The 12,533-nt window shown below is 48.8% G+C and overlaps 1 protein-coding gene across 1 annotated transcript; it reads right to left on the reverse strand.

The window, feature by feature from the left end:
* Window positions 1-10,338: 10,338 nt before the first annotated feature.
* GPR45 (G protein-coupled receptor 45) lies at window positions 10,339-11,472 on the reverse strand. Its single transcript, XM_007097770.3, has one exon. The coding sequence runs from the start codon at window positions 11,458-11,460 to the stop codon at window positions 10,339-10,341; it is 1,122 nt and encodes a 373-aa protein (XP_007097832.3). The 5' UTR covers window positions 11,461-11,472.
* Between the last annotated feature and the right edge of the window lie 1,061 nt (window positions 11,473-12,533).

The following is a 12,533-nucleotide window of genomic DNA, read 5'->3' on the forward strand; positions in this document are numbered from 1 at the left end:
AGCTGACGGGGAAGGTCAGCCATTCCCAACCTGCCGGGCTGTGCCTGCACGCACGTGCAGTGGGCCAGAAGGACGCGGGAGCTGTCCAGGGCCCTCCTCGGTGTGGAGCTGTGATCCCTCCTGGGGCAGTCACAGCCGTGGTGACTCACTCCAAGTTACTACCCTGTTCACGCAACTGCAGAAATAGAACCGACCTTGCCGCAGAGGGAGGCAGTGGCTAAAGGGCTCACGTTACCAGGAACTGTATTTAATGCCGAGGGGGCAGTTTTCCCTTCTCAATTCATGATTCCATCATTCATAACACTCAATCATTCATTCGTCCCCCAAGCCATGTTGGAAGATTGCTCTGTGCCAGGCATTGTGCTAAGCGCTGTGGATAAAATAGCGAAAAAGACACATCCGGTCTCAGCCCTGCCGGAGCTCACTGTGGAGATTACGACCCAGTGGGACGAATGCCAAGAGGAGGCAGTGCAGGTCCACGGCACAGACAGGAGCCCTCGGTAGGAAAGGCAGCGCTCTGGGCAGAGGGAAGAGCAGAGCCAAGCCTGGAGGTGGGGAGGATGATCGCCCCTTGAAAATAGAGACTCAGTTTGCAGCCCGGGGAGAAGGCAGGGGGTGATGCCAGATGAGGCTGGGGGCTGAGGCTTCATCCCGCTTCTCAGCAGAAGCAAAAACACAAGTGACTGTGCTGTGGGAAGACCAACTGTCCAACCACCACCAACTCTTAATTTTCACATAGTTCCTAGTGACGTGGGAAGGGACCCCACCAAGAAGACAACACAAATTGTTTTAACCAGTTTATTTGGAGAATCCTTCGTTTTAAAATGTAGTGTATTGGGGCTACTGGGTGGCTCAGCGTGTTGCGCGTCCGACTTTAGCTCAGGTCATGATCTCACGGTTTGTGAGTTCGAGCCCTGCATCGGGCTCTCTGCTGTCATCGCAGAGCCCACTTCAGATCCTCTGTCTCCCCCGCCCTTTGCTCTTCCCCCTCTCACGCATGCACATGCTCTCGCTCTCAAAAATAAACGTTAAAAAAATAAAATAAAATATACTCTATGAACAGAAGATTTGAGGTATGGTAAAGCCGGCAGACCAGGAGATGATTGCTATTGAAAAGATAGTTTGGGGGGCGCCTGGGTGGCTCAGCTGGTGAAGCAACCGACTTCGGCTCAGGTCATGATCTCTCAGTCTGTGAGTTCGAGCCCCGCGTCGGGCTCTGTGCTGACAGCTCAGAGCCAGGAGCCTGCTTCGGATTCTGTGTGTGTGTCTCTCTCTCTGTGCCCCTCCCCAATTTGTGCTCTGTCTCTCTCTCAAAAATAAACATTAAAAAAAATTTAAAAAACAAAAAAGAAAGAAAAGATAATTTTTATATTCAGGTCCCGGGAAGAGGGGCTATGCCACACCATAGGGGTCACTCGAGGAATCACCAGCGTTGGTCAGGATGTACAAGGAGTGCGTGGGTGGGTACTGTGGGCACTAAAGAGTCTTTATTGTGGTTCCCAGGGAAGGAATGGGTCAGGCAGGGGAAACAGGCTTAGGGTCGGGTAGTTTGGATTTCAGCAGGCTCAGGGGTATAGAGGCTGGATGTCTGGTCCCAGGTGCTGGGCTGATCAGGGCAGGGGACAGTGGTCCAGAGCATGAGAGCCCGAAAGGAGGTGGTGGGTGTGGCCTCTGAATTGGTGATTTGTATCTAAGAGATGCACTGGTAGGCCAGCTGTATACTCCCTCTGGGAATTAACTAGCCCTGAAAGTGGCATCCTCTCCACGGGCAGCAAAGCATCAGAAGACAGAAAATAAGAGATGAGCTTAATACTGCCTTTTGATTAGGCCACCAGGGGCAGCCACAACTGTATTCTACTCTGCCTCTCAGTTCAGAGAATTGAACTTAAACACTTAATATGCTTCTAACAGCAGGGTAAAAAAGGTTGTCTTAGAGAGTATAAAGGTGAGAAACGGAAAACAGAAGGGTCTGGAAACGCTTCCTAGGCCCAGCCCACCAGCCAGCCAGACTTCTGCTGTGTTCAAAGGGTGTCTCGAGTCTGGCTGACTCAAGCTGGCCTGCGATTGCCACAAATAATCCTGTCAGCCCAAATTGGTTTCTGGAGAGGTGTAATATCTTTTTTTTTTTTTTTAATGTTTATTTTTGACAGAGAGACAGAGCATGAGTGGGGGAGGGGCAGAGAGAGAGAGAGGGAGACACAGACTCCAAAGCAGGCTCCAGGCTCTGAGCGGTCAGCACAGAGTCCGACGCGGGGCTGGAACTCACGGACCTGAGATCATGACCTGAGCCGAAGTCGGACGCTCAACCGGCTGAGCCACCCAGGCACCCCGGAGAGGTGTAATATCTTTAACAGTTATTTCTGTGACACCTTTCTACATGTAATTACTGAATATATATTCATTGGCCTTAGCCTTTGCAAAAGTGCAGAGCTCTTGAATAATGCCTCCTTGGTCAAAATGGCTGCGTGTTTTCTCTCCCAGAAACCTTGATGTCCCAATTCATGACCCAAGTGAGTCCCAAAGGAGCCTCTGCCCAGCTTGTTGGCGGAGGGGCCATTGGTGGTTAATGGGAAGTGCTTTATGACCTGCCCATGCAGTTTCTCAAGTTGTTGGCAATTCTTAAGTACATCTGGTGAGAGAGTAAATTGCCATAGACTTCCTAAAAAAAAAAAAAAAAAAAAAAAAAAAAAAAAAAAAAAATGTATTGTCCTAAAAGCCACCAGTTCCACTTTTCGAGTTTATTTTAAGAAAACAGTCAGTGGCTTGGCGGAGAAATTTATGCCAAGGATGTTCATTACAGCATTTTTAAAAAATAATGAAAAATAGAAAAAAATTATGCAAAAAACAGGGAGTACTTCAGGTAATTAGCTTATGGTGCATCCACACAATGGAAGATCTCCAGCCATTAGAAAGCACTTCAAAACACCCACAAAAACAAAAACAAAATTTTAAAAACCAAAAATACCAGGCTACAGACTTTTAGTGTGGTATATAGCATGATCTGAGCTTTGCAAAAGAAAATATACACTTTTTATATTTATTACATATGAATACAATTGTGGTTTTTTATTATAAAAGATTAGAACATGTTTAATTTTCTTTGTGCTGGGGTAAAAAAAATTCAATTACTGTTTTCATCTCTACAAGCAGCAAATTATAACTGAAATAAAAAACCTATCATTGAGATTTTTTTAAAGTTTATTTTTGTAAGAGAGAGAGACAGAGCACTAGTAAGGGAGGGGCAGGGGGAGAGAAGGAGAGAGAGACACAGAATCTGAACCAGACTTCAGGCTCTGAGCTGTCAGCGCAGAGCCCGATGTGGGGCTTGAACTCACGAACCATGAGATCATGACTTGAGCCGAAGTCGGACACTTAACCAACTGAGCCACCCAGGTGCCCCATAAAAAATCTACAATTGAAAAAAAAATTAGTAGATATGATTTTTACAACTTTCCTTAAGGCCAGCGAACATTCATTCATTAGGATGGAGACTATATCATTCTTTTACAGAATCTAAATCTAAACTTTAATAGTATCCTCTCATATCTAGTTGAAAGCTTACCCATATGTATCTATTGTATTGTCAGAAGGAGAAAGAAAGATTGGAGAAAACCAGAGAAAGGGTTGGGGAATGAAGAGGACCTCTAGGCAGAAGAGGCTCACACAAAGTGTAACAGAGATTGAACTCCAGGTGACAAAATATTGTGGGACATCCTCCCTGTCAGGAATGGGGAAGAAGGCAGGAGTCTCATCTGGGCCTGAGTGAACCCAGAATTCCCCCAATCACCATGCAGGTCTCAGGTGGATGCATGTTGGAAGCCCCAGGGCTCTCCACAAGGGGGATGAAACCTTCTGAGTAGCTTGGACTGACCGCTTCCAGAGAGGCCCAGCAAATTCCAGAAAGTGTGGGAAGCATTGGGAAGAAAGAGCCTCCTGTTTCCCATAATGTTTCCCCCTTGCCTTTGTTCACACTTTGAAAGCAAACTCTGTTTTCCATTTTTCCTTATGCATTTTTTAAATTGTTCAGTCTTGTTTGTCTTTTATGGCGAGGTTAGTGACCCTGTCTTCGTGATTTAATAAAACATTGGAAGACTTCGTGACGCGACAGAAAAAGACTGCGACAAGGGAATAGGGCAGCAGCATTTCAGTGCGGGAGGAAATGAGAAATACAGTCCCTCAAGGACAGTTAATAAGGAGCAGCAAATCTGTCTTTTAAAATGCTTCTGAAAATGAGCTTGGCTATTTCCCCCCTCAACTGCAGTGATTGGCGAAGGCAGCAGCTAAGAACACAGAGGGGGTGGAACGCACAGATTCAATGCAAGGGATCTATTCTTTCTTCTTCTTTTTTAATGTTTATTTATTTATTTTTGAGAGAGAGAGCATGGGGGGGAGGGGCAGAGAGAGAGAGAGAGAGAGATAATCCCAAGCAGGTTCTGTGCTATCAGTGCAGAACCCCCCCACGTGGGGCTCAATTCCACGAACCGTGAGATCACAACCTGAGCCAAAATCGAGAGCTGGACGCTCAACCGACTGAGCCACGCAGGCGCCCCAAGGATCTGTTCTTATTACCCCGGGGTCTTCGGGCATTTATCTGAGCACCTCAGAAGGCTGAACTTGTATATTAGTACCCTCAGATTTGTGATCAAAACAAGGTAAAGTTCTGGTCACATTCAAGTGTTTCTCATACGGGTAAGTTCTTTCTGCTCCTATCAGACTAATCAGAAAATAATAGGGCGCCTATCTGTAGGGGCGCCTGGGGGGGCTCAGTCGGTTAAGCTTCTGACTCTTGATATCTGCTCAGGTCACTATCTCGCAGTGATGAGACAGAGCCCAGAGTCGGGCTTTGGACTGTCAGCGTGGAGCCTGCTTAAGATTCTCTCTCTCTCCCCCTCTCTCTGCCCTTCCTCTGTGCGCACTCTCTCCCTCTCTCTTTCTCTCTAATAAATAAATAAATAAATAAATAAATATTAAAAAAAAAAAAAGAAAATATATTTGTGCATAGCCCCTCCTGGTTCGCTCTCTGAGCCAGGCAGTCTCAGGAAACTCTCTTGTTCCTCTCATATCTTGTCCTGGATTCTCCAGGATGAAAAATGAGGGAGCAGAAGGTAGACTGGAACTGTCTGCTAAAGCAACTTTGGACACCTGCCTCAATAATGCCGGTGCAACGCACACAGACACACACACACACCATGCTTTTGCCTTCAAACCTCCTTTTATTCTTACAGAATCAAAACGCCAGCCTCCCAGCTAGGGTTCCCAGGCCCTCCGTTTCCGTGGAGAGTTCAATCGCCTCAGCCCGGCCTGTGCCCCTGCCCTCACCCTCTTGTCACAGGCAACCAGTCTCTACCTTGCAATAGGCACAATTTTGAAATTATGCTCTTGCCTTGAACATATTTAACTTCTTAGTTGGTCTCCATCACTGTTGACTGTTGTTTGAAATAGTAATTTTTTTTTTATCCTGACCAAATTCATTTCTTTGTAGCTGCAAATGTTCTTTTCATTTTTTTTTTTTAACATTTGAGAGAGAGAGAAAGAGCAGGGGAGGGGCACAGAGAGAGGGAAACACAGAAGCCGAAAAAGGCTCCAGGCTCTGGAGCCAGACTCAGGGCTCGAACCCACGAACCATGAGATCATGACCCGAGCTGTAGTCGGATGCTTAACCCACTGAGTCACCCAGGTGCCCCTGTAGCTGCAAATTTTCAAATAGTTTATCTTTCATGTTGTTCTTCTTTTGTGTCTGAAATATTAAATGTGGCCGCTTTCTCTCCTTATGGCACAGGCATAAATGCATGCAGGTTTTCTCTGTGGATGTAGGTCCCTTTATGTTGACGGCTAGAGGTGCAGAGACACCACTGTTGGGTTGATGCAGTAGAGGTGTTTTTATTTTACAATGAGCAAAGCTCACTTATGACATTTGTGCTCAGGATTTCAGAATTTGTGTGCTAGGATCCCTTGTTTTTCAAAATCGTGGAATATTTTGGCAGAAACTGCTGGGAATCCACCAAATCCTTCTCCCCTTCCATGCTAAGAAAGCTGTGGCTGGGCACATCCTCTCTCCCCACTAGGCAGGGACTCCATTTCCCAGCCTGCTGTGCAGCTGGCTGTGGTCATGTGACTCGGCTGTTGGCCAGGAAAGATCAGGGGAGTGTGATGTGTCTTATGTCATTGTTCCTTTCCTCAGGAGGCAAACCCGACCACAAAGATAAGGACAGTGCCCTGGAGGGTTAGTGGGAAACTGGATCAAAGGAACCTGATAACTGAGCAACCCCACAAGCGGAGGTCTCACCTAGCTGCCCCGGGACCAAGGGAAGCAAGGTTATTGTCTTAAAGCCATTTTCCTTTCTCCTTCCTGCCTCCCTGTGGTCCTAACTATGCTACTCTGCTCTCTGCAGACCTCAGAACCGCCCTCGGAACAGCCGCATGTGCACCTTAGGATGCTTTCCCAGGCATGGGAATGGGGGTGCATCCCCCCCCCCCCCGCTCCCATCCAGCCCATTCCACCAGCAGTGCTGGGAGGCCAACTCATCGCCCAGGGAGAGCTTCCAGTAGAATGAAATGGTGCAGTGCCGGCCACTGAGAAATTTGCCCTTTGAAGTCAAACCCATGCTCTGGGCCTCGCTGCATGCTGTGTTCTTGTCAGCTGAGCCCTGAAATCTTAGGATTTGGACTGAAGAGCCAGTCTCTGAAACAAATTTCTACGCTTGCCCCCAAAGAACAAATCTTCGCCATAAAACAAGTTGGCAATACAACCGTGATCATTATGGCCACCGTTCATTCAGCCTCTACCCTGGACCGGGCCCTGAGCTAGATCCTTTATACACATTATTTCACTTATTCTTCACGGAGGCCCCCTGGCTGGAGTAGTTCTGCCATTTAGATGAGGAAGCTGAGGTGCAAAAATGCTCCATGACTTACCCAGAATCCCACGGAGAGCAAGGTGGCCCTGGGGTCTGGACTGTCCCATCCCAGAGCACGCGCCCTTCGCACGCCACTGCCCGTGCGTTTCCATAACAGCAAATGCCTGGTCTCTGGGCATTCCCCCAACTTCGAGGGTCCGAGCCACACTGCTTTGTGGCACAGCCCATACCTTATTCCATCACTCTCAGCTGAAGCAAGCAGAGCCATGTAGGAAATACTTAACATGGTGGGGGTTTTAGTCCAAAAAAAACATGTGATGTAAATGATGTTGGGGAAAACGTTCCCAGGGCTCAGTGCAGCAACGTGGGAATTGATCTAGATTTTTTCTTGCTCAGCTTGGCTATCAGAACGTCCTAGCGAAACTTTGCTTTTATTTCGCCCCAGCCACAGGGAATCAAGATTCAAGACAAGAAGGCACTGGATTTTTAGGGGTAGTCAGTATTAGTTTGACAGTCTGAGGCTAGGCTCTCCCCAGGAGCTTCTGAGATCATTGTTACCACAGTCACTGCCCAGGCCCCACAGAAAAAAAGTCAGGTGCCCCAGGGCTAAAGAGAAGATATAAACCAAAAGCCAACAGAGGGCTTGACCACAAGCCTCAGGGAAAGATGTAAGAACTTGGTAGTTATGCACTACTTTAGGAAAGCTAAGTTCATTAAAGGCTCATTGAAGTGGGGGAGAATTCTGAAGGTGGCAGGCTGAAGTCAGAGGTGAAGACTAATTAGCTGGAGGTACTTAGTGGGGCCATGAATGATTTTTAGTTGGGAGCTCCAGTTGTGACCCCCCCATTGTTTAAATAGTCTCCCCATTGTCATCTTATCGCGTTAATATCCTATAGTCATTTGCGCTTGGTTAGCAATTTCAAGGTTCTAGATTTCCTGAAGTTGTCCTAGGAGGTGTAGACACCAGATTTGTGGCTTACTATTGATGGCCCTGGTGCTAATTCTGGTAAGGACATAGTCTTATACACCAAAAGAGCAGTAATACTTTATTTAAAATATATACAAAATTATTATTTTAAAACATATATATTACTGTCCAGCATACGTCATATAACACTGAGTGATACAAATTTCGATACCTTCATTCATTCAGTGTGTGATTTCTCTTTTGCTCCTCAAGAACATTCTCTTAAATGCCCCCCAGAGGGGAGGTGCCCAGTGGCCTGTTACCCTGGCTGGTCTGGCTGTGTTTTTTGGACACCACGGAGGCCACGCTAGTTGCCTCGTGGGAACTGAAGGCAAACCATGGCCTTACTGGGTGCACTAGGGACACAGAATCGATGGGACCCACCTCAATCAATCACACACCGATTGCCAGACTTCAGTCTCTATGTCTCTCTGTCTCGTCTGAATACAAAAGGATGGGTAGTGGGTGGGAAAGAAGTGGTATTTTCTTCACAGACCTTCCTCTAGGCTTAGATTAATGTAAATGGTGTTCTCTTTCTTTGCCTCTGTCACCAGTACCACAGGAAGAGAGCATTAGTTGGCCTCTTAACACAATCTTGGAAAAGAAATAGGAAAAGAGACACAAAGAGAGCTTCTGTGCTGTTAGGCCAAGTTGGGAGTCACCATCATCCTAAAATAAATTGGACAGCTGCTTCTGCTCATAGCCCATGCCATATTCATCACTAACCCCCCCACAGTGCCTTGCATCCAGTAGGCACTTAATAAATGCAGGGGATCTGGTGACTCTGAGTAGAAAACATATACATTTAGAATCTGAGAGAGGGGCACTGGAGATCATCTAGACTTCCTTCCTCACTTGGCAAATGGGGACAATGAGACCCAGAGAAGCGAGGTAAAATGAACACGCTCGCGTGACTGGTTCCCTGAAGAGTTAGACTCGGAATCAGATTTTCTGAATCTCTCCTTAAACTTCCCATTCTCTTCGGATCTGAAACTCTGAGGAGAACTCGGTGGAGTCAGCGGCCCGCCTGAACTTGAAAATCATCCGCCAACATCGGAAGCTCCTGGTAGTGATGGGTGGCCCTGTGCACGGCGGCCAAGTGTGCAGCACAAGCAGAAAGGTCCCCCTCCAGGCAGCTTTAGTCGTGGGCTTCCAGGCCCACCTGGGGTGGGAAGCCCCAGGTTGGGGTAGGTGGCCCAGACTGCAGCAGTCAGACGGGCGGCTCTGAGTGAGGTAGGAGGAGAGCTCAATGGGGAACTGGGTCTGTGTGTATGATGCCCCCTGCCGGCAGCCCCAGCGCTGAAGTCCATGTAGCAGCTCGCAAAACCTGCAGCCTCAGGGAGTTGAGAGGAAACATGTAAACAAAGCCTACTGACCGCTTCTGAATCTGAAAGCAAGTCACTACAGACCCTTGCTGAAAAGATGAATTTCGGGAGGAGTGGTTTTCTTTCTTTCTTTCTTTTTTTTTTTTTTTTTTCCTGTAGGCTGGATGGATGGGATGAAACAAAGGGAGAGGCGGGGAATAGTGGAGGGAAAGAGAGAGGACAGTCACAGTTACGGCAGGCAGGGAGGGTGAAGGGCTTCAGGGCACAGGGGACAGAGCTGGGCCAGGTAGGAGGGGCTTGGTACATGCACGAGCCCTCTGCTGAACGGACCCAGATCATTCTCTGGGCTTCAAGCCACTGAGGCTTCCCATGTGTCATACTGGGGAACTGACTAGCACAGGGGCTCACTCTGCTTCCCAGCATGATTCTGGTTTATAGAAAGGATGATTCGGCATGATCAGAGATGTACAGCCGACCAACACGGAGATCCTTGCTTGTTTCCCCACGTGCCACAAACATAAGTACCTGTTAAGAATACTGGCGTCAAATAAAATGAGGGGTAACCTGTGAGATGACAGCTACTGGGTTTCTCATGTCAGAATATGGCACCACACGGGGCGCCTGGGTGGCTCAGTCGGTTAAGCGGCCGACTCCGCTCGGGTCATGATCTCGCGGTCCGTGAGTTCGAGCCCCGCGTCGGGCTCTGTGCTGACAGCTCAGAGCCTGGAGCCTGTTTCGGATTCTGTGTCTCCCTCTCTCTGACCCTCTCCCATTCATGCTCTGTCTCTCTCTGTCTCAAAAATAAATAAATGTTAAAAAAAATTAAAAAAAAAAAAAAAAAGAAAGGCAGAATATGGCACCACAGGGTTTCTCTTAAGCAGGAGCACTGGAAGCCCTTTGGACAGAGCCTTCCTCCCTGACCCCTCCTCTTCCCTAACTTCCTGCCCACACAGCCCACCCCATTCCCATTTTGTCCCAACTACCTTCCAGTTTCCATCAGACCCACATACTGCTCTCCTGTAGCAAGAAAAAAAAAAAAATTCATCTTGCCAACTTGAAGCAGCAGCTTATCTGGTAACAGAGGCGTACCTTTGTGCTTACAGGGCCACCGGAAATGCTGGCTAGGGCCAAAGTGCCAGGACTCTGAGCTCGGTCCTGGAACCTTCCGCGTGCTCCTCCCTCCCGTCCCTCAAACCGCGGACTGGTTTTCATTGCACACATAGACGGTGCTTGGCTGGATTCTCCTTCTGATCCGCTCAGGCACTTTGGGGAGGATCTGGACGGTCTGGGGCAGCAACTCTATGCAGGCCTCGCGGAATTTTTTGATTCTCCAGCAGTAGACGATGGGGTTGAAGACAGACTTGAGGTAGCTGAGCCACAGGACACAGGTGCTGGTGGTGTAGAAGGAGGAGCTACAGTAGAACCCCCGGCTGAACACGGACAGGAGGCTGTAGACCGAGTGCGGCAGCCAGCAGAGCGAGAAGCCCACAAAGAGGATCAGGATGGTGGTGCAGGCCTTGGTCTTGAAGCTCAAGTCCAAGCTGACCTGCTGTTGCCGCTGCCGCCGCCGCAGACCGGCCCTGGTGAGCTGTCTGAGGTCCAGGCTGTCGGACTGGTTGTGCACGCGGATGGCGTTCTTGCGCACGGTGTGCAGGATGCACAGGTAGGAGCACAGCATGACGCCGAAGGGCACGAAGAACACGGCCACCACCAGCGCCACCACGTAGGCGCGCTCCGCCGCGAACTCCGTGTAGCCCAGCACGCACTGGGGAGCCCGCGCCGGCACCTCCACGAACGTCCGGCCTGCCAGCGACGGGGCCGAGATGCAGAACGACAGCGCCCAGGAGACGGCGATGATCCTCTTGGCCCGCCGCGGGTTCAGCCTGTCCTGGCGTTGGACGATGATGAGAAAGCGGTCCACGCTGATGATGAGCAGGATGGCCACGCCCTCCAGGACAAAAAACCAGTATAGGGTGGCGGAGAGCCGGCAGAAGTAATCCCCAAAGTGCCAGTGGACCGTGATCAGGGTGACGGCCGTGAAGGGCATGCAGCATAAGGACAGCATGATGTCGGAGAAGGCCAGCGTGGCCAGCAGCAGGTTGATGGCGGAGCGCATGGCTGGCCTCTGATACACGATGATGCAGACGACAGCATTGCCCAGGAACCCCACCACGATCATCAGCATCATGATTATTGCCAAGGATATCCTGAGGGGGGCGGGTGGTGGGGTGGCCCCGGAGTCGGACACATTGCTCCCGTTCAGCAGCAAGTACTGGTAGGTCTCGACGGTGGAGCTGTTGCAGGCCATCATGGGAAAAAACTTGGAGCCGGGACAGAAACGACTGGAAGGGCTCCCCTCAGCGCTTTGGTGGCTGCCATTTCCTGTCTGCGGGTTGCATGTCTTGGATCTGGAGGATACTGGAATGGTAGAGAGAGCCGTTTTCTTTGGGAGCACTAGCCAGGATTTGCAATTCATCAATCACAGCCTCATCATCTGCATGACAGCCGACTGTGTCTGCAGCCTCCTACTTGGATGCTCTCTGTAGCCTAGAGCAAAGACGAGCAGGGGAGAGAAGGGAGTGAGACTTTCCAAGCACGTTTTGAATAGAGCAGTGTTTAGATTTTACAAGTATTCTAAACAGAATGGAGAGAAAGAAGGGCTCGTTGATTTGCCATTCAGGACAAGGCTTGGTATTCACAAATATTATGAGTCTTGTCAAGTAGCCTAGGGAAATCTAATCAGACCTACTTTATGGGGATAAGGACGTGAATCCAGCGTTAGCCAATATTTCTGTGATGAGCATGCATTTAATAACTTTTATGATAAGGAGCCTGGCCAAATGAGCTTTGCACAGGGCAGCTTCCATTAGAATGCCAGCTTCATGAGGGCAGGGGTGTGTGTGTGTGTGTGTGTGTGTGTGTGTGTGTGTGTTGTTCTCCGCTATATTCCCAACAGAGAAAGAACGGTGCCTGGCACAGAGAAGATGCCCAATGTCGAATTGAAATTAACAAATAAATGGTAGTTGATGCTGCTACTATAATATTTGTTTAACTTTATTTTGAGAGAAATGTAGATTCACATGCAGTTGTCAGAAAAAAATCCAGGGAGCTCTCAGATGCCCTTCACCCGCTTTCCCCTAATGCTAATATCTTAGATAACTGTAGTGCTGCCGAGGATTACTTTTGGAACTGCCGATGGGAAGGAGGAAACTCTCCCTGAAGATAAGCTCTTTTCAAAGACAACATTCAGTTTTATTTCATTTCTCATAGGTGTGGTCAGAACAGTGTTCGGTAGCTCAGGAATGGAGTCAGATTGCCTGGGCTGGGTAAAGCCTGCCTCCGCTACTTTCTGGCACCCTCTGGCAGGTTAACCTCTGCTTGACC

Source organism: Panthera tigris, chromosome A3 (genome assembly GCF_018350195.1).
Source record: "Panthera tigris isolate Pti1 chromosome A3, P.tigris_Pti1_mat1.1, whole genome shotgun sequence".
Taxonomy (NCBI): Eukaryota; Metazoa; Chordata; class Mammalia; order Carnivora; family Felidae; genus Panthera; species Panthera tigris.